The sequence below is a fragment of the Oreochromis niloticus genome, linkage group LG1, assembly GCF_001858045.2.
Source record: "Oreochromis niloticus isolate F11D_XX linkage group LG1, O_niloticus_UMD_NMBU, whole genome shotgun sequence".
NCBI classification, from domain to species: domain Eukaryota; kingdom Metazoa; phylum Chordata; class Actinopteri; order Cichliformes; family Cichlidae; genus Oreochromis; species Oreochromis niloticus.
This window is the reverse complement of record NC_031965.2, coordinates 8,383,896-8,411,758: the sequence shown is the minus strand read 5'-3', so window position 1 is coordinate 8,411,758 and position 27,863 is coordinate 8,383,896. Positions and strand designations below refer to the sequence as shown.

Here is a 27,863-nt window from a genome sequence, read left to right as displayed (position 1 = left end):
AAGAACAAGCTCTGAGTACAAGATCCATAGAGGCTGGGGTCTATCACACCAGGAAAGACCCCAGGTGCAGGCTGTGTAAAGATGCCCCAGAGACAATCCAGCACATAACAGCAGGGTGCAAGATGCTAGCAGGCAAGGCATACATGGAACGCCATAACCAAGTGGCCGGCATAGTGTACAGGAACATCTGTGCCGAGTATAACCTGGAAGTCCCGAGGTCAAAATGGGAGATGCCCTCAAGGGTGATGGAGAATGACCAAGCTAAGATCCTGTGGGACTTCCAGATGCAGATGGACAAAATGGTGGTGGCTAGCCAACCGGACATAGTGGTGGTAGACAAACAGGAGAAGACGGCTGTAGTGATCGATATAGCGGTTCCGAATGACAGCAATATCAGGAAGAAGGAACACGAGAAGCTGGAGAAATACCAAGGGCTCAGAGAAGAGCTCGAGAGGATGTGGAGGGTGAAGGTAACGGTGGTCGCCGTGGTAATCGGAGCACTAGGTGCAAATGATGACCAAAATAATAAAACCTATCTAATCGTGCCAAAGAAATAAAATTTTCCTTACAATGAGCCCACGAAAAAAGTCGGGTTTTACCATGTTTAGAACGCCACACATCAACTAAGTTATTATAGGTCTCGACAATGCGTTTCAATATCCTCCTTGAATGCATATGAGGCTCCAAGTGATTCCGATCCAAATCATCAATAGTACAATTAAAATCACCTCCTAAAATCAAATAATCAGTCGATGTGCAACTTAACAGCGTACTCGTTAACTTGTCTAAAAAGACGCAGCGATCATGTGGAGACACTGGAGCATACACATTTAATAATGTTAGCTTTGAGTTTTCATATGTGACAATGACCTTTAACAACCTCCCAGGTACAACATCATCTACATCAATAGAAACTGGAAGGAAGGTCTTTGAAAAAAGAATAGCAACTCCAGAACTCAGTGAGGTGTTATGACTCAAAACAATATTACCATCCCATTCTTTCTTCCAGTCAACGTCGATATCAAAACTACTGTGAGTTTCTTGAGCAAACGCTATGTCAATGCATTTAGATTTTAAAAGGTCAAAAAACATCGCCCTTTTTTTCATATCCCTTGCACCATTAAGGTTCAAGGTTGAGATTTTAAAGCTACTCATAGCCACACAGAAAAAGATCGACGAAAAAACAAGAATACAGCATCTTATCTGCTGTTTTTCCCCTATCAGGTATAACATCAAACTCTGGCTCTAATTTTCTGCATCAGTTTTCGCAGTCTATACACTTCAGTGTCCCTCAAACCATCAGGGGCCCTTTGTCGTATCAGCCATTTAGCTGAATCAAGAAACAACTCTCCATCAGGGAAAAAATCCTGTACAACCACATCCCGCTTCCCTTTGGTTACTTCCAAAAAACTCCTAATCTGTTTTAAACTGTACCCATTGCTTCTCTGACCATCAGGAATAGAAGAGTCAGATGACTCTCTATCACTATCAGAATCAGATAAAACATCCGACTCACTCTCTCTTCCACCCTTTTCTTTCGCCTGCATCTTTTTCGGCTTTGCACCTTTAAAGTCCTTAGGTTTCCATTTTGCATGTGGAATCTTAAAAACATTTTCATCATCTCTACACAAATTCCCGTCACTGCGGACCATTCCATCCACATCCATTTCCTGTTGCACTCCTACTGACGTAGGCGTCTGGCCAACCTCCTCACACACTTCAGCAGAAGTAGCGGCAACCTCACTGGTATCATGACTGCTAAGAGTCTCACATCCTGAAACTCCGCCCGTCTCTCCATCTCCGACATCAAAAACTGGGGCACCGTCCCGTGCGTCACTCGCAGCAACACCTTTGTCCCCCTCACCTGCTGAGACCCTTGCCAAAGTACCCGCCGAAGTCCCCTCCCCTGCGTCGTCAGAGACCTGCACAGTTTCAGCCTCATTACGCACCTTCTCAGGGCAATTACGGACCGAATGCCCTTGCTGATGGCACCCAAAACATCTCATATTTTCCGTCGTTGCAAAAATTGTGTAGTCAAACCCGTCAACCTTAAATTTCATCACGATGTTCAGCTCCTCATTCTCATTGTTAGGAATCATATACACCCGTCGGCGAAATGAAACAACATGCCGTAACTTCGCAGATTTACACCCAGAAGGGAGCATAACCATAGTTGACACAATCTGACCATGACGTGACAACTCTTTCAGCAAAATATCATCACTGATGAAAGGCGGCAAATTAGACAGAATAATTTTCTTCGCCGGGTTCATTAGAGGAAAGACCGTGGTATACGTACTTCTCAAAACAACTCCCTTCTCAACTACACTATTCACTTTGTCAATGGAATCCAGAAACATAACAACCGCATTATTCATCCTAGAAGCTGCCTTTATACTTTCATACCCAACAACCACCCCTACAGCCAGACCACACTCCTCTACAGAAAAATCAGTACCAACCGGTATTTTAATACCATGCCGCCGGGAGAGGCTCCGAAAGCCCTCCGTCGCATGATTTCTTCCGGCCATCGCACCGAGCTAAGAGCTCAGCGCTGCCGAAAAGAACACCAAACAAAAACAAGTGAAAAAGAATTTTGCAACAGGACAAAAAAGTGAATTACCACTGTGAAAAAAGCAAAGATCAAACGCTCACACTCGTTCTCCGTCCCCCACCTGCACCAGACGCTCACACATGCGCACCTGACAGAGAGAGAGAGAGAGGGAGAGAGAGAAAGAGAGAGAGAATGCAGGAAAAGAGAGAGAGCGAGTTTTGAGATGTGAGAGATTTGTGACGTTTATGGTGTTTGGAGTGTGTAGTTAATGTGTTGTCTTGTGTAGTTAGTGTGTAGTGTTGTGGATAGTTTTGTGTTGTGTGTCAGAACAATGAGGCGACTGCTGTCTCCAGGTAGAAACAGAGGTGATACACCTGCTGCTGTCAGACCTGCAGGTATCAGGCTGTGATGTTCTCCTTTATAGTGGACAGAAATGATTTTTTTGGAGTGGCACAAATAATTTGTGTGGCATCTTATTAAAGAACAGCTGATTGTTCTTTAAATAGTTTGAAATGGTTATTTAAAAAAAGGGTAAAAGGTAAATGGATGCAAATAACTTTGTTGTTTGCAAAACTTGTGCATAGGATTTTAAAATTGACAATTAATATTTGCATTTGAAGTTATGAAATATGATTCATTAAACATGTTTATGGTTGTCACAGTAAAAATATAACTTTTTCTACTGTGATTTTATGTTTTTTGTCTGATTTTAGATCAATTCTGGTTATACAGTATGACAAAATGAGAACATAACTGTAAATTCAGGCACGTGAGGTTGCGCTAAAAAGAATGATACCAAACAAGGCAAAGTAAATAGTTTTTAAAGGTAAAATGTGGAGAGAAAATCAAAAGTAGTAAAAAAATGGCCAATTATACCCTGGACGCCAGAGGGTTTTTTTCTTTGTTTTTTTTTTTAAGTAACGCAATAGTTACTTTTCCAAGTAATTAATTACTTTTAGAATATTGTAACTCACTTACTAACTCAGTTACTTTTTTGAAGAAGTAACTAGTAACTATAATTGAATTACTATTTCAAAGTAACTTGCCCGACACTGTATATATCTATCTATATATATATATATACATATATATATAGATATATATATCTACATATATATATATATATATATATATATATATATCTATATGTATACAGGGTGGGCCATTTATATGGATACACTGTAATAACATGGGAATGGTTGGTGATATTAAAGTCCTGTTTGTGGCACATTAGTATATGTGAGGGGGCAAACTCCTCAAGATGGGTGGTGACCATGGTGGCCATTTGGAAGTCGGCCATCTTGGATACAACTTTTGTTTTTTCAATAGGAAGAGGGCCATGTGACACATAAAACTTACTGGTAATGTCACAAGAAAAACAATGGTGTGCTTGGTTTCAACGTAACTTTATTCTTTCATGAGTTATTTACAAGTGTCTGACCACTTATAAAATGTGTTCAATGTGCTGCCCATTGTGTTGGATTGTCAATGCAACCCTCTTCTCCCACTCTTCACACACTGATAGCAACACCGCAGGAGAAATGCCAGCACAGGCATCCAGTATCCGTAGTTTCAGGTGCTGCACATCTCGTAACTTCACACCATAGACAATTGCCTTCAGATGACCCCAAAGATAAAAGTCTAAGGGGGTCAGATCGGGAGACCTTGGGGGCCATTCAGCTGGCCCACGACGACCAATCCACTTTCCAGGAAACTGTTCATCTAGGAATGCTCGGACCTGGCACCCATAATGTGGTGGTGCACCATCTTGTTGGAAAAACTCAGGGAACGTGCCAGCTTCAGTGCATAAAGAGGGAAACACATCATCATGTAGCAATTTCAAACATCCAGTGGCCTTGAGGTTTCCATTGATGAAGAATGGACCCACTAACGTTGTACCCCATATACCACACCAAACTATCACTTTTGTTGTTCCAACAGTCTTGGAGGGATCCATCCAATGTGGGTTAGTGTCAGACCAATAGCGGTGGTTTTGTTTGTTAACTTCACCATTCACATAAAAGTTTGCCTCATCACTGAACAAAATCTTCTGCATGAACTGAGGGTCCTGTTCCAATTTTTGTTTTGCCCATTCTGCAAATTCTGTGCGCCGATCTGGGTCATCCTCGTTGAGATGCTGCAGTAGCTGGAGTTTGTAAGGGTGCCATTTGTGAGTAGCTAACATCCGCCGAAGGGATGTTCGACTAATGCCACTCTCCAGTGACATGCGGCGAGTGTTACGCTGTGGGCTCTTGCTACGCTGTGGGCTCTTGCTGAATGAAGCTAGGACAGCCACTGATGTTTTTTCATTAGTGACAGTTTTCTTGCATCCACATTTTAGCAAATCCAACACTGAACCAGTTCCACAAAACTTAGCAAGCAGTTTGCTGATTGTAGCATGGGAGATGGGTGGTCTCGTAGGGTGTCTTGCATTGAAATCTGCTGCAATGACCCGGTTACTGCGTTCATCAGATATCAACACGATTTCGATCCGCTCCTCACTTGTTAACCGCTTCGACATGTATATATATATATATATATATACATATATATATATATATATATATATATATATATATATATATGTGTGTGTGTGTGTGTGTGTGTATTAGGGGTGCAATGACACACAAAATTCACGGTTCGGTTCGGTTCGATACTTTGGTGTCACGGTTCGATATTTCTTCGATACAAAAAAATGTTCATGCCTTTTTAATTTGTCATTTATTAAAATTATAAATATATATTTTAACTCAAAAGTACAGTTTTTAAATTTAATGTTGCTGAAACAACAAAATAATAAAAAAACATAAATAAATCTATCAGATCGAGAAATCACTCATCTTTGGAAAAGAGAGTTTATTACAGAGAAAGGGCTCTTTCCAAAATAAAAGCTATACTATACGCTTCTTCTGGGGTATATTCTCAGCAGCACATTAAACATATCAGGTCCCCATAAGTAGAATCATGTGCTAACGGCTGTCTAAATGACTCGGGTAAAGTTTGTAGCATGCGTGTTTGTTGCTTTTGTCTGCTTCCACTTGTCTTTGCACTAGGATGATGTCGGCGCTAATATGCAGTCATATTCGTTGTATTCCCACTAGTGCTGTCAGCGTTAATCTCGTTAAAATGACACTAACGCCATAACGCGGCAAATCTCCGTTAACGAGTTACAGCAGATCGCCCGTGCCTGAGGCTGGACGGCGTCAACACATTAACGAGCTAACTGCGCTAGTTCCCACCAATGTAATTGAGGATCGCGTGGCACATCCGACATACTGTTTTACTTTTGTCCATGACGCGCTTACCATCAGGGTCATGCTTCACATGAAAACCAAAATAGTTCCAAACGCCGGATCTGAATGAGGGTGAGGGAGGTTCAATTTCGGGTAGCGTTGAGGCAGTTGCCATGTTGCAACGAGCTTAGCTTCTGTCTTGCTAGCTTGCGCTGCGCTCAGTGGATCTGCACTCGACAGTGCAGCCTAGGTGGAGTAGTCAAACGCAGATCCACTGAGCCCTCAACACAGACAGCATCGTTAGAAGAAAAGTTGATAAAATAAATTAAAAAATTTGTATTGTTCGATACATATGCGTACCGAACCGAAAGCACTGTATCGAACGGTTCAATATCAATACGAGTATTGTTGCACCCCTAATATGTATATATATATATATATATATATATATATATATATATATATATATATATATCAGTGGTTCTTAACCTGGGTTCGATCAAACCCTAGGGATTCGGTGAGTTGGTCTCAGGGGTTCAGTAGAGCCTCCGCCGTGACATGCACGGCTCATTTTGTGCACCAGTAAAAAAACATATCTAGGTCTTGAATTTGAAAAAAACTCATATTTTATTTTTCACTAAAGAGGGGTTCAGTGAATGCGCATATGAAACTGGTGGGGTTCAGTACCTCCGACAAAGTTAAGAACCACTGCATTATATATATATACCTATATATATACACATATACACACACACACACACACACACACACATATATATATATATATATATATATATACATATACCTGTGTATAAAGCCTTTTTTGATTAATTTCACACTGTAAATGAACATGGCCGATAGCATAAACATGCTTTTCAACTTTACTAACACTCACACGGTTGCTGTACATCCACACACAGCTGCAGCTAGCCCGCTGCCAGCTCTGCACACCTGCACTTTGCTTAGAGATTTGGTTAACAACCACACTGTTAACCAAATCTCCAAACTTTTAAGCAGGCGAGGCGTGATTGCAGATGCCGCGCAGGTGGATCAATCGCACCTGCAGCAGTATTGTAAACCACGCCCCACCACACACCCCCATCGCCTGACTGAGGCCGTGGGACAGTTTCCGGCCGTGTGGTTTCCGGGACACCACACGGCCGAACCTAATCCTCCCCTTCCCCAGGAGCGGGAACCGGCCCACCCCGTCGGCGCCCCCAGCCCCTGGGCCAGCAGCAGGGAGGTGTCCGTTCTGGCGGCCCCCATGCATCCAGCGGTACCAGTGATAAGGTGGGTCCAGGGGTCGCCCGCGCATCCAATGGCAGCCCCGGTGCTGGACCGAGGGCCACCCATGTGGCAAGCAGCGGCGCAGCAGGTGTGGCAGTGAGCCAAGGCTGACGGGCGGCTGGGCAGGCGTCCAGCATGCCGGACCACTCCACGTGCCGGCCTCTGGTGGAGGGAGGCTGCTCTGCTCAGCCCGCCGACCTCAGGCTTCGGTCGTGCGGACTCCCCTAGCACGGGAACCTCCGACTTATCCCGTGGCTTCTCCACCGCTCCCGGCTGGAGCAGCTCCCCGCACGACTCCTCCACCGCCTCCGGCGCTCCCGACTGGAGCAGCTCCCTGCGCTGCGCCTCCGCCTCTCCCGGCTGGAGCAGCTCCCTGCACTGCGCCTCCGCCACCTCAGGCGATTGCGGCACCTCCTCCCGTGGCGCTTCCGCCTGAAGCTGCTCCCCACACGGTGCCTCCGCCGCTCTGCACTTCGGCTCAGGCTGAGTTGGTGGGCTCCGCGGTTGTTCCTCAGCCTTCTTCTGGTGCGCAGGAACAGGCACCGGTCCCTGCCGAGCCCCACCGGCTCCCTCGCGAGGGTGGGAATGGGCGCTGAGGCAGGCTGCGTGCTGGCACAGGGGCCGGATCCAGTCTTCCACCACTCCCGCGCCGTCGGAGCACACTGGTGGGGTTGGCGGTGGTGACAGCCAGGTCCGGAGCTGGGCAGCCAGGCCCGCACTTCTTCCTGCCTGCGGCATGCCACCACCGCCTCCTCCGCTTGGTGGTCGCCAGTTTGGCCACCATTTGGGCCAGCTCCTCGCCGTGCCGGCCTGGTTGTGGGTCTGCCGTGCCCCCCATCCTGGGTTTCGGCAACAGTGTAAATGACCACAGCAGATCCGATGGCATAAACATGCTTTTCAACATACTTTATTAACACTCACACGGTTGCTGTACATCCACACACAGCTGCAGCTAGCCCGCTGCCAGCTCAACACACCACCAACCACATTGTTAACCAAATCTCCAAACTTTAAAGCAGGAGAGGCGTGATTGCAGATGCCGCGCAGGTCGATCAATCGTAAACCATGCCCCGCCACACACACATCAAATAATGGTTTTTCTTTGACAAGGACATTGCGTTCTATAGGAGTGGCTCAAGACACTTTCAAAATTCAGCACAACACATTTTTACTGTGCTGAAAATAATGAGCCTACGTCAGCTGTGACAGAGCAAATGTAACTGTGTGGAGAATCATATAGTGGACCCAGAATGCAGGAGGCAGAGAGTACAAACAAAAATAAGCTTTTTTATACTTAATCTCGAAATGGTACACTGAATCAAGTGCCTAGGCATGCAGACCGCTCCTGCAAATATTTGTTAAAGAACACATCCATGCCATTCATGAACTGTCTGTTTTTTATAGGTGACTACACGGACTTCTACTCCTCCAGAGATCATGCCACTAATGTTGGGATCATGTTCCGGGGAAAGGAGAACGCTCTCATGCCAAACTGGTACACTGTGAATCCAACCAACAGTAAACACTTCATACAATGAAGAAAATGCTGACTGGGAGGCCTTAATGTGTAGTAATATTAAAAGATAGGCTGAAAGAGATCATTTCAAACTGTCCACAAACTGTGGTATACTGAGGGCCACTACAAGGTTCGCCTACTTAATTTGTACTTCAGAGCATTGGTGTGGACTTGCAGGAATCCCCACTGAATCCCTCAGTCATAAAGTGAGCTCTCATGGGAATAATGCTAAGTATAAGTGTGTGCCTCTCTGAATCTGACACACTGTACTGGATATTGGATAATTTAATCTCAGGCAGTGAAGGTTGCACTAACCTTCATTTTAACAGTTCATTTATAAAATGAAGCAATTTAAAAGCTCCAAAGGGCAAATGGTAAACCACAACATGTCATATATTGTATAGGGTCCCTGGTTGCTACCAAAAGACCTGCCAAACTAAACGCCCATACAGTAACATGACATGCCCAAAATGAATAGAGTATTTCTGTAAACCACAGTAATCTGTGTAAATATTACAGCAGATGTCACTGTGTAAAAGTTACCGAGGCTGAAACATAGAAAAAGTTGATTTTTTCCTCGCATAATTTATTTTTGGATTTTATTGCATATAAACACTTTGAAAATATGATTTGGAAGACATTTAAGTCCAGAAAACCAGCAATCAAAATATGAACATGACCAACGATGCTGCTGAACTGAAACAGAAATGTTACAGTGGGTTTTATAATCTCAAAGTCAGACGTTTTGCTATTTGGCACTTTTTGGCAACATATTTGATTTGAAATTTCTTAGTATTCAACATTATTTACATGCCTAAAAATGCTTGTTTTTGGAATATTTTTTGAAGAATTACCCACACACTTGCGTACATTGAGCTTTTCTACATAATTAAATGAGTCATTATTTACTATGGTTAATATTTCATCTTCAACTACCTTTGTCTCATTTCTGTAGTTTATGCCTTTACCCTTCTTCTTCTTGTTGTCACTAACTGTACATTTCGAAGATAACTGGAAATAATGCAGCTTATTTGCCAGTCATTGCAGAAATCAATTTCCTATCCATTTTACACATTGAAGACTTAAAGTGGCACAGCAGCTTGTTGTAGTAACTTGGGTTCTGTATTATACAGGTTGAGGCTTCCTGTGGGATACCATGGTCGGGCATCATCAGTGGTTGTTTCTGGGACTCCCATCCGCCGCCCTTCAGGCCAGATGAGGCCTGATCAGAGTAAGATCCTTATAATTCAAGGATTAGAGGATTCTTTATTGTCATTCGCATCACATGTTTACATGAGGTGGAATGAAATTACGTCCACATGGTCCCGCAGCGAAAGAAACAGAATAAAAAAGAGAACAGAATAACAAGTAATAAGTAATAAAGTAGTCTCAAGTCTTGTGAAATCAAACCATTTACATCTTAAGATTTCATGTAAACCTTTACTCATCAAATAGGATAAGTAAATTAAATCAATGCGGATTTAATGAATCAGCAGTGATATCTAATGCTAAGGAATTTACAGCAGCAGCAAATAGTAAAAAAGTTTTGATAAATCACTTTACACTATATGCTCAGCAAGACGCAAAGTTAGAGACTAGTAAGTGAACTAAATTAGATAGATCTATATTACCCTGATGAACCAAATCAGAGGTAAAGGATCCAAATTACATTCATCATATAAGTGCTAAAAATCCTCAAGGCTTTCCCTGATCTACTTTCAAGAACTTTATTTTATTTTTGTTTGTATATTGCTTAACTAATTTGTGTTTTATTAGTAATCAGAATATCAATTAATGCATCTTTAGCCTCTAAATTCAATCATATGCTGTATATAAACCATTTACTTGTCCACAAATATGACTCTGCGTGATGTACTTGTGACTTTGAGCAGCTTTGGCACAGTCTCACCTCGTATAGCTGACGATAGCTGTTGCCTTTGTTCTTCTTCTTAGCAAAACCTCCAGTGTTTGGCCCATCTAAGAAGCTGGACATTGAACTGGAGATGGTGATTAATGTGTTTATTTAATCTAACAGCCCATGTGTATTTTATTTGTAATTGTATTAATTTAATTTCAACATCTGAATGAGTTTCTCTGGTCAGTCTCTGGTCAGAATATTCAGTATTGTACTTCAGTCTAGGTACATCAGTATTTAGTTGCTTTCATATTCACAACTGCTTCTCTTTGTGATCAGGCATTCTTTGTTGGAGGAGGTAATCCGCTAGGGGAACCAATTCCTATCCAAAAAGCCCATGAACACATCTTTGGAATGGTACTCATGAATGACTGGAGTGGTAAGAGTCTCTAAACAATACATCACACCAACATTTTCATGTTGTAAATGCTTGAAGATGGTTTTACTATGCAACAGAAATGGGCATGTTTATAGTAGATAATCTGCAGGAGAAGAAGGGGAGACTCCCAAAACGTTGATAGATCATATTGGTACGCCACTAACTGCAATGCCATAGTCAAACTGTCTTCATTCTGAAATTATCTACACACCTGAGGTTTTCACAGAATCTTACATTTCACATATGGTTGTGACGCTATTCAATAAGAACACCTATGAGACTCAAATAATTTATGTTCAAATGACACATTGTATCTGGTTGTAAAAGCTAATTGTCCTTTTATATTCATAGAATGAAATTTTACATGCTATGAATACTGCAAGGTGTTTTCATATTTTCATAGCTATAGCTACTAAAAGTGTAACTTAAAGTTCTTTTTATTTCCGGTTAAAGTAAAGTGAAAAAATAAGTCATGAACTTCCACCCTCCACATCTTTACGGTCGCAACAAACCGAGTCTGCTGTTTAGTTTAATATGTATGCACTCTGTAATCCTTTGCACAACACTGGGTGAGTTACTTCTGCCCTGCCCGGCTGTGACGTCAACTCCAAAGGCCTATTCAGGGAGTACAGGTTGTGCCTTTTCAACACAACTACTACTGTAGTTCTTGAACAATGAACATCTTGGAAAGCAAAGCAGCAATATCTGCTCCTGTACTTTAGACACATGGGATTCATGTAGCCTCTCTCAAAGTACGTTCATTGAACATAGAAACACAAGACTTTCAAAATAAAACAGGAAACATGGAGAGACATAGACATGACAACACAAGCTTGTCAATATGGAACACACAGACCTAAAACACATGACAGACTAGACAAGAAACAAGACACAAAAACCAAGGAGACAGATGGTAGTAATGGCTAAACTAAACTCAACTAGACCCTAAATAAGAATAAGAATAACACAAGAACTTATAATCTTATAACTTATAATCACAAACCTTACACAAGAAACTCAAAATGCTGGCTCAGAGACCCAGCCCCTGACAGGTAGGCCATGTGAAATCACAGGTCAGTGGACGCTGAGATTGAGTGACATTGCTGAGGAAGCACTTGACTAGCCTGCACAGAGTCCTCCTCTCAACTTGATACAACACCTTTGTGATGAATTAGAGTGGAGATTGTAAGCCAGGCCTTCTCGTGTCTGAGTGTCAGAGAGATACAAGCCCTAGAAAAAATAAAAAGCTAAATGTACAAAACCTTTGAATTTGACTTTAATTTACTCTTAAAATATCCAGTAAGTAGGGAGTTGTCTTTTAAGTTAGGGAACATATTCTCTGGACTTTTGATATTTCAAGCACATCCTGTCTTACTAGTGTATACTGAACTCTTCACTTTAGTCCCCAGGTTTTCCTCCTAACAGTACAGTGGTAAGAGATTTTTCAGCCTGTGACATTTCTGCTGAATATGCAGCTTGAAGGTGAACTGGTGTCACTTTTACTTTATACATGACTGCTGATGCCCTCAGGAGATCAGACTACAGACTTCACCACAGACTTTCTATGAATATTTGCCATCTAAAATTTCTCCCATAGAACTGCACAATAAGCTAAATTCAATGCTTTCTTCTTGTTTGTTTATTTAAAGTATTTTTTAAGTAGAGAAAGCTCAGGCAATGAATTGTATCTGTGTGCAAGATGAGAAAAAGATTCTGAAAGAAGATTGGCATTAAAACTATTACCATGCATATTGTGGCGTGTTGGGGGAGCAGCTAGTTCTCTCCCATCATGCCTTGGGACATGTGCTGCTATTTAGATGTCCTTGTTTCATTGTTTATGGTTACGTTACTTTTAACTGTTATCTTAAATGTTGTGTTTATACTGCATTACAAAGTCACTGACAGTTATTGTTTTATAGAAAGAACGCAGTACCATAAGTGAGTTCTGTTATGCTGTTATTGACACTCAAAGCACAGTATAACATCAGCAAGTGATTAATAAAGAGCTCCTCCTACCAGCTTGGGGTCAAACAGCAAGCTCAATCTCTGTGTTGAGCTTCCTTGTTAAGAGTCTTCTGCATGCCACAATATGTTGTTTTGTTAGCTTCACAGAGGATAGCTCTGGGAACACTGCTGTTACTGTGTCATGCTTCTGGGTTTTAGGTTTTGGAAATTATTTCAATAAGAAGAGATGATTTGACAGAAGTGAACATGATTTATTGACATAGAGAAATAAATGCATTTGGCAATTAGACTCCAGTGATTTAGGCAGACCCCCCCCCCCCGGACTCTAGATCCTAGTTTTGGTGAAGATGAGGACCGAGGCTTAGCTGGAGCTCTGACTGAGGTGCCTGTGAGTTGGAGATTGGGAGGTGGTGGGTTGCACGAACGCTAAAGATAAATTGAATGATTCTTCTATAGCGTTTTTCTACTCCCCTGGCGCACTCAAAGCGCTTAATACAACATGCAACATTCACACAAGCACTTTCTTCTGTGATTTTAAGTGCTTACTAACTACCGTTCACATATATTCCTACTCCGATGGATGCATCTGAGAGCAACTTAGGGTTAATATCTTGCCTAAGGATATTTGGCAAGCAGACTAGGGGGAGCCAAGGAACCACTGACCTTCATGGGTGGAATGAGAGGCTGAATGACGGAGAGCACAGATTTAAACCATGCAGGAGGCTGATTGACTCAGAGAAGATGACTGGATAGAGTAATGATGACAGTATTGAGTTTGACAGTGAGGGAAACGGGTAGTGAAGTAAATAATGGACTAGCAACCAAAGTCCCAGGAAAGCAGGCAGACAAACAACTACAGATCTTCCTTACTGAACCTATGGATAGGCTTCATGACATTTTCTGTTCAGTCCTTGATGGGTCATTATTTATTCTTTTCCTTGTGCTTTTATAAGTTTATCCTCCAATGCTTTGTATTGGTTTCTTATTGTTTTAATTATTTGTGCCTTTCAGTTCTTAGTTTTAGTTACAAATAATCTTAGGTCCCTTTTGTATTGCTTGTCTCTGTTAATTACCTTTTTTGCCTATGCTTTCTATTTAGATTTGCTTCCTTTGTCTCATTAGTTTCAGCTGTGTTTGTTTCCCCTGCCTGCTTCCCCTTCTCTCGTTATCTCTGAGTTTATTTTAAGACTTTGCTTTAGTTTTTTGTTGTGTCATATTGTTTTTTTCCTGTATGTCTCCCCAATGAGTTTCCGCTCTTTGGATTTCTAGACCTTTTCTAGACATTGTTTTCCCTATTTTATCACTTTCCGATACAACATGGCGTAATGTGCATTCTGAAGTTCTGAAGCATTCCATTGGTGTATGAACTTGAGCAATGCAGTACATTATCCGAACACATCTGCTAGCTGAAGTCTGTGTTCTCCGCGCACTGTTTTGCTTCTGCGTGTGCTGCCAAACAACACTTTTTTGGCAAAGTTATTCCTAGAGTGTCAAATACTGCAAGTCTAAAGGTGCTGGGATGAAATGGTACACACAAGGTGTCCTTTGGCATCAGTGGCTCAATACTGGTAGTATGGGCACCAACAGTTAGAAGTACTGTTTGAAAGTATGCATATAGACATTGTGCAATTTAGTTTTCATTTGTTTGCATTCCTTTTTACTCATTTGGTTAGGCCTGCATTCATAAATGTTGCAGAATTCATTCACTAATTCACATTATGGATATTTTGCAGTGTTACTTTGACTTATCCACAGGATTTTTATACTTCTTCCAGTATCGTGGCTGTGTAACATTTTGGTTTAATTAAAATTGGCTCTAATTTAGTGTTTGAAGTCTCACAGATGTACACAGATCACTGCTGGGTAAAATTAACACTTTTTAATTCATTCAACTTTGTACTTCAAACTAATACTTGTGTGTCAGTTTGTGGTAACACAGATGTGGTCCGGAAGGCTCGCTGAGCAGAAGTGCTTCTAACCGTCAGCCTGTTCACTGATCTGAAAAATGATCTGTGAGGAAAAAAAAATATCTGCAGTTATACTGGTGAAGTTGGAAGAGGAATGGTCAATGGACTGGTTCTTATATGGCACTTTTCTACTCTGAGCACTCATAGCACTTCACACAAGCACTTTTCCTGTCTAAGTGCTTTTTTTTTTTTTTCATCAAGAGATTATACAAACTTATACACATTATATGCATCTTACATGACATTAGATTTCTCCAACCAACTTTTGTTTTAAAACAAAGAGCAAATTAAAATATAGAACAAAGTAATAAGAAAAAGAAAAAGAAATTTTAAAAAAAATTATTTTAAATTAAATTAAAGAAAAGAGTGGAAGGGGAAGGTGCTTAAATCCTGTGACTAAATTAAATAAGAATTAATAACACATCTTTTCAACCCAGTCAAAGCGTGGGTAAATTGCATTTTTCTAGGTACCGAGAAGGTAAAGATTTGAGATATTCCACAAAGGGTGTACACTTATGGGTAGAGTTTTTGGAACGAGCCTTCATTGTCAGTGTCATTGTCAGTGTCAGTAACAGAAGATGGTTTAACCCTGTCATGCATGAATTATGACAACCTCAATCAGGATTTTTTTCTTAAGTATTTTTATTCATCTTTAGGCATGAAAAGATGAAAAACATCCTGATTGAGGTTGTCATAATTCATGCATGACAGGGTTAAATAACAATAATTACAATCAAACACACACAGAGTTCGTCCGTTAGTCGAACCTCGGATACAGGAGGAACAATGCGGTTTTCGTCCTGGTCGCGGAACACTGGACCAGCTCTTTATCCTCTCAAGGATACTTGAGGGTGCATGGGAGTTTGCCCAACCAGTCTACATGTGTTTTGTGGACTTGGAGAAGGCATTCGACCGTGTCCCTCGGGGTGTCCTGTGGGAGGTGTTGCGGGAGTATGGGGTGTCTGGCCCATTGCTACGGGCCATTCGATCCCTGTACAACCGTTGCAAGAGTTTGGTTCGCATTGCCGGCAATAAGTCGGACTTGTTCCCGGTGGGTGATGGGCTCCGCCAGGGCTGCCCTTTGTCACCGGTTCTGTTCATAATTTTTATGGACAGGATTTCTAGGCGCAGCCAAGTGGCGGAGGGCTTTCACTTCGGTGGCCTCAGAATCTCATCTCTGCTTTTTGCGGATGATGTGGTTCTGTTGGCTTCATCAGGTGAGGGCCTCCAGCTCGCACTGGAGCGGTTCGCAGCCGAGTGTGAAGCAGCGGGAATGAGGATCAGCACCTCCAAATCTGAGGCCATGGTTCTCAGCCGGAAAAGGGTGGAGTGCCCACTCCGGGTCGGGGATGAGTTCCTGCCCCAAGTGGAGGAGTTCAAGTATCTCGGGGTCTTGTTTGCGAGTGATGGGAGAAGGGAGCCGGAGATCGACAGACGGATTGGTGCTGCGGCTGCAGTGATGCGGACGCTGCACCGGTCCGTCGTGGTGAAGAGGGAGCTGAGCGTAAAAGCGAAGCTCTCAATTTACCGGTCGATCTACGTCCCTACCCTCACCTATGGCCACGAGCTGTGGGTAGTGACCGAAAGAACGAGATCGCGGATACAAGCGGCAGAAATGAGCTTCCTCCGAAGGGTGGCTGGCCTCTCCCTTAGAGATAGGGTGAGAAGTTCGGCCATCCGGGAGGGGCTCAGAGTAGAGCCGCTGCTCCTCCACATCGAAAGGAGCCAGTTGAGGTGGTTCGGGCATCTGACAAGGATGCCTCCTGGGCGCCTCCTGGGTGAGGTGTTCCGGGCATGTCCCACCGGGAGGAGGCCCCGGGGCAGACCCAGGACACGCTGGAGAGATTATATCTCTCGGCTGGCCTGGGAACGCCTTGGTATTCCCCCGGATAAGCTGGAGGAGGTGGCTGGGGAGAGGGAGGCCTGGGCTTCTCTGCTTAGGCTGCTGCCCCCGCGACCCGGCCTCGGATAAAGCGGATGAAGATGGATGGATGGATGGATTACAATCAAACACGTCATACATCTATTGTAACATTAAACGACCAGTGGGTGGCAGGGTATGGAGTGACACATCAGTGTCCAATATAGTGGTTTATGTGCAAGTATACCATCAACACTGACACAAATACAAGAAAACAGCCTTTGAATAGCTGTCTACTGTAGTGACCACTATGTGTGAAAGGGTTAATAGGCAGTGAATATATAAGAGATAGATAAACGAGGGGGGTGAAAAATGTGGAGAAATTGAATTTCAAGTTTACACCAAATCAAGTTAGGTAAATTTAGCGGAGCATAGTCTGAAATAACGATTGGGTAGTACTCAGACATGACTGAGTGCTACATGACTTTAGGCGTTAGAGAACCATCAAGAAAAGAAATAATCTATATGGGAATAGGATTGGTGTACCTGGGAGAAAAAAAGAATATGTTTTTGTTTACGGATTATGTGTCCTACAAACCCATGAAGTGTGAAACTGAATTTGACATTGAGGACTGAGTAAAGACACGAGGTGAGGAGCAGTCTAATGTCAGGCTCATTACACAGTATGTACCCAGCGAGAATTAGATGATGGGTATCAAGAAAAGGAAGAGTGCTAAATAGGTTATTTGTAGAACCTAGGTTATCAAAATTTGCAGCGTAAATGTTAACTAATAAACCGGGGTGTAAAATAAACATCCAGCAATTATAAGAAATCTACCATTTTTATTTTATATTGTTTTGGATACAGTAATATGAACCTTCTTACTAATTAAAATAGCTACTCCTCTGGCTTTAAAGGCTGAATGAAAGATCTCCCCAACCCATGAGTACTTGAGCTTGAAATGATGTGTATCCTGCAGGTGTGTGTCTTGTAAAAATACTATATCTGGGTTTAGATGCTTTAGATGTGAAAATATTTTTCTCATCACCTGAAAGATCACCTATCCCTCCCTCCTCATGCTTGCACTCTATCCTTCCCCAAACAAAGGAACGGTGCTGACTCCTATGGAACTCACTGTCAAACTTATACTTACAACTAAATAGTGCAATCGGGGGAAAAAATGAATGCAAATGTACAATAGGCACTTCTCCCAGGAACCAAGAATGCCTGCAGTCAAAGTACTGTTTGAGTTAAACCAGCAAGAAACAAACATTTCAAAATGGACCCATACATTTTTTGAACATTAAAGAATAAGTTACCCCAAAAGAGAAAGAAAGTACTTTCATTCACACACATTTATAATCTGATAGATGCATCAGAGAGCAAATTGGGGTTAGTATCTTGCCACAGGATATTTGCTATGCAGACTGGAGCAACCAGGGATCAAACCACCAGCCTTTCAGTTAGCAGACCTGCTCTACCTCCTGAGCTACAGTCACCCCCAAAGCAGAGAGTTACTCTTCGTCAGTAACAGTCCTGTTACACTACCATAGCTCCATTTGAGTCTTTGTTTGTGAAAATATATACTTACACAATACTGTTGTATAATATACTTAAACAATATATACTGTCTAATTATGAACTGCAGCTAGATTTCATGAGAGGAACCATTTTCATTAAAACTAAACCTGTAGGCGGCCATGCTGGTACCACAGTAGCCAATGCAACTTTGAACCAAACGATCATAGATCTAGGCGAATTAATTAGACAGTCTCCACTGCAGCTTTAAATCGTAGAAAATGTCTTCTTAATTTAATTAAAAATATATTTTTCTAATCACTGATTTGTTATAGATGTAATTTTAAATATTAAAATGTTATGAGATCAAAAGGAATCAGTTTCTAAATGAAGTGGAATCTGAGGAACAGCAAATTGAATAAAATAAAATGAATATGAAACTCTGGATTACAACAATGAATTATGGTACAAGGTATGAACTGTATATACTAACCTTTCAAGATCAAGATTAAATTTAACTCAACAGTTTGTTTTAGTAAATATAAAACATTACTTAGACTAAACATGTGCTTGTGCATGTATTTTAGAGATGTCCCTTGACAAATTGATTCATTAATAAATAGGATGGTATATTGATGAATTATCCCTTACTACCAATTCTAATGGCAAAACATATTTGTTTGTGTTCATTGACATAAATACACAAATCATTACACTCTGCATGATTTTGAAACAAAGATATTTAATCTGGAAGTATATTATGTGCCACCAACGTATAGATTCTAAAGAATTCTCACTATACACTTGTCAATCAGGCAACGAAGAACACAATGTTTTATAAATGGAAAACCATATTTTAACTCATAGCTTGTATTAACCGATAATTATGCACTTTGGAAATTTGTGTCCAGGAACACAACTTATTAAATTAAAAGCTTGCCACAAGAGTGGATTGAATAATCTGCAAGGTAATTTGGAAAGAAAAAAGAATAACCTACCTAATTACTCTCTCTTCTCTCACTTGTGTTTATTCTCAGCTAGGGACATCCAGGCCTGGGAGTATGTTCCATTGGGACCTTTCCTGGGGAAGAATTTTGGGACAACTATTTCACCTTGGGTCGTCCCCATGGAGGCACTGTTACCCTTTGCTGAGCCTAACCCCATTCAGGTTAACACAAGGTTCTCAATTAACAACAACAAAGACAAGGGGCATGTAGTGCATTGCTCAAAAATAATTAAGGACTATAGCATCAAGTCAACAGATGAACTCAACTTGGGTGTCTATTGTCTTATGTAGTCTGGGAGTTAACTGCATGGGTGTAGTTTGCTGTTGGGTCGGGCTGCCTCATACGCTGTGGAGCTTGGTGGTGCTGCTGCTGTGGGCCTCAGTCTGGATGGGCCCAGGCACCCACTGTCCTTGGTGGATATCAGGGAACAGGGCACCCATGGGGGTCAGGGGCTGAGCTGACTCCAGGAAGGGGCTTCCTTTCTTCACACACCCCATTCTCTGTTTGCCATCTGGGGTGGAGGGTTGGGAGGAGGAGCTGGTCTGAGTCTGGGCTGGTGGGCTTCCCTGCTGCTGCAGGACCAGGGGTGGTCTTCTTTTCTCCACCCCAGCGTAAAGGGAACCATGTCCATGGTCTGGGATTGCTCCTCTGGGGGTGCTTGTGCCTGGACCGGGGAGTATAGAGTATTTAGAGGGGAGTGTGAGTGTGTGCACTACATTTATTTCTGTGTGTGTCCATGTTGGGCAAGTGCTGAGTATTTGTATATGTGTGCATGAGGGTGGGAACGGATCGTTGTGTCTGTGTGTGCTTGTTCGTCTATATCTAGGTGTTAGGTCAGGTCTCAGATTCCACCTCTCTCGTAACATCTCAGGCCCCTCCCACCACACACCCTGCCAGTGGCTGGTGCCCCCAGCTGCGGGTGCATTGGTGGTTATGCCTACAGCTGGATGCTCGGGTGTGTACTGGCTCACTCCTGGTGGCATAGCCCGCTGTCAGTGGAGCCTCTGGGCTCATCGCTGCGGCCCCCTGTGGCTTCTGTACAGTGGCTGCTGGGTGACCTCTTTCTGGGACACTTCTCAGCTCTTTTCTGGGTGGGTGGAGTGATTGCCCCTGCGGTGGTCCTCATGCTCTGGGCGGCCTCCAGATGTCCAGGGCCCGGATCTCCTCCATGCCTGCTTCTTGGGGGGGGGCTATGACTTCCCACATCCACTTTTTGACACAAGTGTACGCACAAGTGTTCATACAGGTGTAGAAACAGGTACTCAACATTCAGTATTTATTATTTACTGTTACTTATGCTTATGTTGGTTGTTGCTGTGGTTTCCCTGCTGTGTTGTTTTCTTTTTTTTTGTTTTTTTTTCCAGCAGGTGGTCAAGCATATTTTCAGTGTCCTTTCTCTCTACCCCTCTTCTCCTTTATTTTTTTCCCCTCTCATTCGTTTAACTCTCTTCCCAACTTCACTTTCCTTCTTCTTTCTCTTCTTTCTCGTCCCCTGGTGCTGTCCATTGTAATCGTAATAACTTAAAATAAAGAAAAATATAATGAAGTGGACCAGTATAGCAAATACACAATGGTCCACTAGGGAAAATAAATCGATTGGGCATTTTTCTTGGCCTTCAAACAATAATTCTGATCGCTACAGACAGGCAAAAAAAATAAATAATTAAAATAATGCTGGACAGGGCTGTAAAGGTCCTTAACCCATCAGCAGAACAGGAGCTTGTCCTGTTCTTCCTGTGAACTCTAGAACAGTGGAGATGTGTTCTCTGAAGTAACGAATAATGATTCTCCCACTGTCAATCTGATAGAGGAGTCTGGGTTTGGTTGTTGCCACAAGAGTGGTACTTCACTGCCATTGTGCCAAGTGTAATTTTCTTAAAGGAGGGAGGATTATGGTGTGGGGTTGTTTTTCAGGAGTTGGGATCAGCCCCTTACTTCCAGCGAAAGGAACTCTTAATGCTTCAACCTTCGAACATATTCATGTTCAATTTCATTCAGTTTCATGTTCCCAACTTGATCCCTTCTTACGTGACTGTGCACCAGTGCACAAATCAAGGTCCATAACGATGGGATTGACTAGTGAGATTGACGAGAAAGAACTTGACCTGCACAGAGTCCTCATCTAAACCTGATTGAACACCTTTGTGATGAATTAGAGCAAAGACTACAAGCCAGACCTTCCCATCTAACATCACCTCACAACCCTTTTCTTTCATCATTCTAACCTGTGAAATGAAAATGTGTTCTTTTTCATCTTTTTTTGGTCACTTTTCCTTTTCAGCTTTGTATTTTGTGTCTTCCAACAGGATCCAGAACCCCTCCCATACCTGCAACACAATGATGCGTATACTTTCAATATTAATCTGTTTGTTTCACTAAAAGGTACCATCCACAAACTATCATGATATCAATTGTACATATAGTCATGGTCAAGTTCTCTCATGAGGAGTAGCACTGTCCCTGCCAGTGTTAAGTAATATTTAGTTACAGAGTAGAGTTTTTGTGATGTTTCAATATGTAGGCAGCATTCTAATGCAGCTGGTTAAGTGAGTCTAATTCAACCTTTTACATACTGTTGGGTAGATACTTTAATGAATGCTCATAACAGGGTTGTAAAATTTACTGTCGTTGGGTGTGTTTATGTATAGCTGAAGTCTGTCCCAGTGGCTGGTGAGACACATACTGGCCTAAACACTTTTCATATGACTGGGTAGCATTAGCACTTAATAGACAACAGTCTTCTGCTGTTTGGTTTGGGAATAAAATATTCAAAGAAATTTTTTTCTTGTAGTTTGATCAGATTTTTTTCAAAAAAAAAAAAAAAGAATTTTCTGGCCTTAAAAGTTTAAGATTGGGTTGGCCCCAATGGATTTTCTGGTTTTTAAGTGGGCCACAGGACTCTTGACTTTGGGAATGGCTGGTGTAAAGCATTATTTCTGTATTTACTGTAAACTGGTGGTTGCCTGAAAACAAAATCTCCAAATGAATTTTAGTTTTCTTTTTAAAAGTGTCAGTGCTACTCTGCTTATTATAACATAAAGGAAGTTGTCAGAGGCTAATTTTTCAGAGGTTCAGAATTGAACCTGCAACAAAGCACTTTTGTTGGCTCAAAGACACATTGACATTCCAGGTCAGGCAACAAAGCCTTATGCAGTAACACAATTGACCAAACTGTCACAACCCTAAAATAAGCTCATTTATTATATACTTTCATTTGAACTTAGTTATTTTAAAAGTATAAAGTATACTTTTTAAAGTATAGTTCTTATTTCTACTAAATAGAAGAAGATGGATGGAAGGATGCGATTTTATTTCAGTTAACCATTTTTTCCACCACATTTTTAGTTTAGTTTTAGTTCACTATAATAATACCCTTGGTTTTATTACCCTTGTTTTGAAATGAATATCTGTTTTGTTGCTAAAGGCAAAGGCATGGCTGAAGCTGTGAACATCTGCAGATCAAACTTTAAGGTAAGATTCATGGTTGTAGAGCCAGAGCCACTATATTAATGCATGTTTTTAAACAAAAAAACCTTATTATATAAAATATGATTAAAGAAAAAAAGGGATGTTCTCTGATCTCTGTTTTTGTCTGTTTGGAGGACTTGACATGTTGCTGTCTCAGCTATGCCTGTTTTGCCTGCGTTTTATGGTTGCTTTTATTCCTTCCTAAATGATTATATTATATTATATTTTTTGGCTGCACGTGATCACCACTAAAGAAAAACAGCATGTATAAACAAATGTAGTAAGCCATCTACACATTATATATGCAACAGATGCTCAGTCATGGAAATCCATGCTGTGAAGCGCTCAGCACACAGTTTTTGTGCTGATGTTAATGGCAGAGGAATTTTGAAGTTATTGAGTCATTTAAAGCCTTGACTCTCAGCAATCCTTTGATTTAACCTGACATGGATTGCTCCTTTTTTTTGAATTGTTGCAGCAAAGAAATGACATAAAATTGGCCATGGAATAAGGGAAGTCTAAGGAGCTTGGTAAGAAAAGCGTCTGGACTACTTCAAGTTTCCTTCAAGACGTTTCACCTCTCATCCGAGGGGGTCCATGTCTCTCTTGGGGGGACACTCCCATGGGGCTTAAAATCTGTGACTCTGCACCAATTGTTCTTAGAACTAAAGAAGCTTCTCGGGTGAGAGGTGAAACGTCTTCAAGGAAACTTAAAGAAGTTCAGACGCTGTTCTTACCAAGCCTCTTAGACTACAATGACCTGGATGGCTGAGAACCTTCCCAGACATGGAATAAGGGAAGCAATTTTATGAACTGACTTGGAATCCTATTACAGTACCACATTCAAAGTCAGTGAGTTCTTTAGAAAGACCCATTCTCTTGTAAATGTTTATAAAGGCCCACTGCATGGCTAAGTGCCAGAATTTATATACTTATGGCAATGTAAAATGTGTTTTCTGACATTTTTATCTATTTAGTGTAGCTGTAGCAATTTTGACATTGTTGACTTCTTCGTTTCTCTCAGCTGGTCAGAAGACTGCAGAGGAAGGATTGACCTTTATTCGTTAGGAGAATGGCGAATCAGTATAAAGTTTCAGTCGCTCTCTTTTAGAATAGAATAGAATAGAATAGAATAGAATAGAATAGAATAGAATAGCCCTTTATTGCCAATGTACAGCTACAACAAAATTATGGGTGCTCGATGCTAACTGTATAGGAATAAAAGGTAAATAGAAAAACAGCAGGAATAAATAACAAACAGGTGAAATATATACAGTCAACAGGAGTATATACAAAACAAGAAAAAGGCATACAATTAATTTACTTGTGAAGTAAATTAAAGGGCCTGCACTAATTTGACATGGCCTCCAAGTCCAGTGAGTAGTGACTGTCCATAATTCTATTGTTATGGCACCAGTGCTGAAGCACATAAGCACAGAGCACCCCCCTTCCTTTACAGGAGTCTTTGTTGCGGTCCTGGCAGTGTAATGTCTGGCCGGGTAACTCCACTGAGGGATCAGGGATGTTTGTGAGGGATCTGTCATTAATGAGGAGGATGAGGATGGCTGGAAGGGAGGGGTTTGTGTTGTTATTTTGACAGCTGGATATGATAATCAGCTCTCCATCCCCACTTTTGTTTCCTCTCCCTCCGCTGTCTGCATTTCTTGCTGTTTCTAACAATGTACCACAGCGCACCGGGTGGTCTCACAATCTCAGGTGGGATAATGTCGGTCGAATCTGAAGTAAAGTCCAGGTTCAGGCTGAGGCCGATGTCTGATGACTGAAAGTGACCAGTGTGTTGCAGGAAGCTGCAGTAAAAAGGCATAAAAAACACAAAATAAGGTGCACAGTAGAAAAGCGCGCTGTGGCACTGCATACCATGAGTGTCCCCATCTTGAATCAGCATTCACTAATGTTTTATTTTTATTTCTCTCTCTCTGACTCAAGTACATGTACTGGACCATGAAGCAGCAGCTTACCCATCACACAGTCAATGGTTGCAATGTCAAACCAGGAGATCTGCTCGCTTCAGGCACCATCAGTGGACCTGTGAGTGTCCACATGCACAATATGCTTAGGACTTGATGACTGTAATGTGTACCTTTTTGTCTGTCAGTTCTCAGTTTTTAAGCTAGATTACATAACATCACTCATTAGCAAATTCTCTTGTGGGCTTTTCACACTGGGAGTCGTTGCTTTTCCATTGTCCTTATTGCAACTGGTTTGTTTCATGGCAGGATCCAGAGAGCTTTGGCTCCATGCTTGAGCTGTCGTGGAATGGGTCTAAGAACATTGACCTGGGAGGAGAAGAAACTAGAACCTTCTTGAATGATGGAGATGAAGTCACTATATCAGGTTGGTGTGTTTAAAAAGTAAGCTTTCCGCTTCATACCATTTGGATTTATGTGACAATATTTTTAGAAGTAGCAATAACATTTTTGCACTTTTACATAATGCCAACATGGACATAAAGATAAGGTTAACTACAACAGACAAAACATAAGGATTGAAGAATTAGAATAAAACTGTTCTAGTACATGCTGGTACACTATCAGACTCTTGGTGTGCTTCAGGCATCCGAATTTCCAGATAAACTCTTACCTTAATTTTGCAGCTGAAGTTTGGACTTGTTGAACTTGAAAATTTAATTTGGCTGACATTATGAAAGGAATCTGTTCAGTTTCAAAGTGTATTTCAATATTTTATTATTATTGTTAAAAATAAATAGTTAAATAATAATAATCAATCAATCAATCAATCTTTATTTATAAAGCACTTTTCATACAAAAAAAAACTGTAGCACAAAGTGCTTTACATGGTTAAAAGCAGCCCACCCCACCCTCCCACTCACTCCCCACACTCTCATTAACAGAAACGATCCCCCCCCCACACACACACACACACACACACTTAAAGAATGATATTAAGCTGGGTACGCATTAGCCAAGTGAGGAAACACTATCACAGGGAGCCAGTCACAGACCGCAGCCTCCAGGCTGGGCACGCAGCAGGAGGGAGGCAAACAAGCCCCCCAGCCAGGCTGAGAGGACCCACAGAGCCCCAGCAGAGAGCCCCCTCCGAGGAAACACTGGAGATATAACCTAATAAGAATATAAACAGGATAAAGAGATAAAATAAATAAGTGGGATACAATATAAATATAAGTATAAACAGAGTAAGAAGATAAAAAATGAATAAGAATAAAATCAATAAATATTAGGTAAAAACTAAATTAATAATATAAATAGAATAACAGGTTAGAATAAATAAGCATAAAATAAATAAACATTAGTTAAAAGCTAAATTAAAAAGGTGGGTCTTGAGCCTGTTCTTAAAAACATGTACGTTCTCTGCGGCCCTGAGCTCCTCTGGCAGGCTGTTCCACAGACGAGGACCATAACACTGAAAAGCTGCCTCTCCGTGAGTATGTGTCCTGACTTTAGGGACAATCAAAAGGCCAGTACCAGAGGACCTCAGGGTCCGCGAGGGTTCATATGGTAAAAGCAGATCTGAAAGATAAGAAGGCCCAAGACCATTAAGACATTTAAAAACCAATAAAAGAATACATAAACAAATGTAGGGCTGTTCGAGATAACAATATATATCTGATGATGATATGAAAACATCTATCGTTTCATATTACGCTATCGTTTGTTTTCTGGTGTCGCAAATAAACTGTATTTTATCAGCGTTGTGACGGTCACTGTAGTGGCTCTATTAATTTCCTAAAGTTCTCGCTTTTTTTAGACATAAGTGGTCGTTACAACTTATGTCTAAAAATGTATAGTTTCATGCATTGGTCAAAACACTCGACTCCAGGTACACGGCGCCCAGCTGAAAACATTTCATGCAAGTCGAGTTGCCCGAGATTCACAGAATTAGCAGAAAATCTAAAATTTTTTGTGATCTATATCGTATATATCGACAATAAATGTCTTATATCGGGATATGAGATTTTGGTCATATCGCACAGCCCTAAACAAATGTATGACTACAAACAGATGGCTCACTAAAGAAGAGATCTAAAGTTTTACTTTTATATTGCCTGACAGAAATTCAGCTTTCAAGCTTACAAGGTATTACACAGTATCATGACACTGATCATACACGTGTCCAATGGCTTCCTCTGCTTAGGTTACTGTGAAGGAGATGGCTACAGGGTGGGCTTTGGGACGTGCCAGGGAACAATCCTTGCAGCTTTGCCGCTCTAAAACAGATGTCTACTTACACAAGTATTTCACTTGGCTTTGATGACAACAATGAAAAACTGCAACATGGACAACTCCTTTCCCCTCACTCTCCTCTTCTCTTTAAAAGAGGTGCTATGGGCTTTAGTAAATAATAAATGCAGATTTCTCTCAGTGTAATCTCTGACCTTGTTACTGATATATAATGAAATATCCATCCAGCAGAGAGATTGTCCCGTATCATATCACAATGTTGCTGCTGTACCAGGATCAGTGTTACTGATGTTTTGTATCTCCTCTATGATGAAATCATCCATTTTAAATTTGGTTCTGTTATTGTCTTGTTTTCATGCTGACTTACTCTGCCACCTCAGGAACACAGCTGCATTCAGAATGAATACATCCAATTATCCAACTGGAGCTCTTCCACTCCCCACTTCAATAGGAGTTGATCTGAGATGAATATATTATCTCTGTATGTCACCTTACAGAGCAGCAACTTAAAAAATAGTTAAACGTAAATGTTCAGATCACTCTGATTTTTTTGGCGCTCAGGACTTGTAAACATTTTGACCTTATTATCTGAAACTCCAGTGGAACAGGATGTGTATATGACAAAAAACAGGAAAAAGATGAATTGGTAAACTTGAATACAGATTAAAGATGATGATGCAAGAATGAATGCTTCCAAAAATCTGACAATCATTTCTGAAAAGCTGAATAAAAAATGATGTAAAAAAAAAAAAAAGCTGTCTGGAAGTGGTGATTCTGTATTTGCATCAGTGTGCAGTGAAGAAGAAAGGGCGTCATGGCATACTGTCTCAATATTGCTTTGTCAGTAATTGATTTTGTAAGCAAGGTTTCAGGTAATATAAGAATATCAGACTCAGATTTGTTCACCCAAAGTTACACTCAATCCAGTTTAGGAAGAAGACTTCTGACATTTAAATAAATAATACTTTTAACATCACAAGGAGTACTCAAACATTTGTAATCTGGACCAGG

General features: G+C 41.3%; 1 protein-coding gene across 1 annotated transcript; it reads left to right on the top strand.

Moving 5' to 3' along the window:
- The first annotated feature begins 8,426 nt into the window (after nt 1–8,426).
- On the top strand, nt 8,427–27,423 carry fah (fumarylacetoacetate hydrolase (fumarylacetoacetase)). The gene is made up of 10 exons (XM_005471901.4): nt 8,427–8,569; nt 9,724–9,821; nt 10,544–10,596; nt 10,785–10,884; nt 19,234–19,364; nt 21,510–21,585; nt 22,628–22,674; nt 24,619–24,720; nt 24,909–25,026; nt 26,806–27,423. Exons 1-10 carry the CDS (start codon nt 8,448–8,450, stop codon nt 26,880–26,882), a joined length of 924 nt encoding a protein of 307 aa, XP_005471958.3. The 5' UTR covers nt 8,427–8,447; the 3' UTR covers nt 26,883–27,423.
- Nucleotides 27,424–27,863: the final 440 nt, after the last annotated feature.

What these genes read in the sequence shown, in the direction of transcription:
- fah (XM_005471901.4), top strand. Translation starts at nt 8,448, where the DNA reads ATGCCATTCATGAACTGTCTGTTTTTTATAGGTGACTACACGGACTTC. An exon ending in CCAGATGAGGCCTGATCAGA is followed by an intron (nt 9,822 to 10,543) that starts GTAAGATCCTTA and finishes TCTTCTTCTTAG; the next exon opens with CAAAACCTCCAGTGTTTGGC. An exon ending in TGGACATTGAACTGGAGATG is followed by an intron (nt 10,597 to 10,784) that starts GTGATTAATGTG and finishes CTTTGTGATCAG; the next exon opens with GCATTCTTTGTTGGAGGAGG.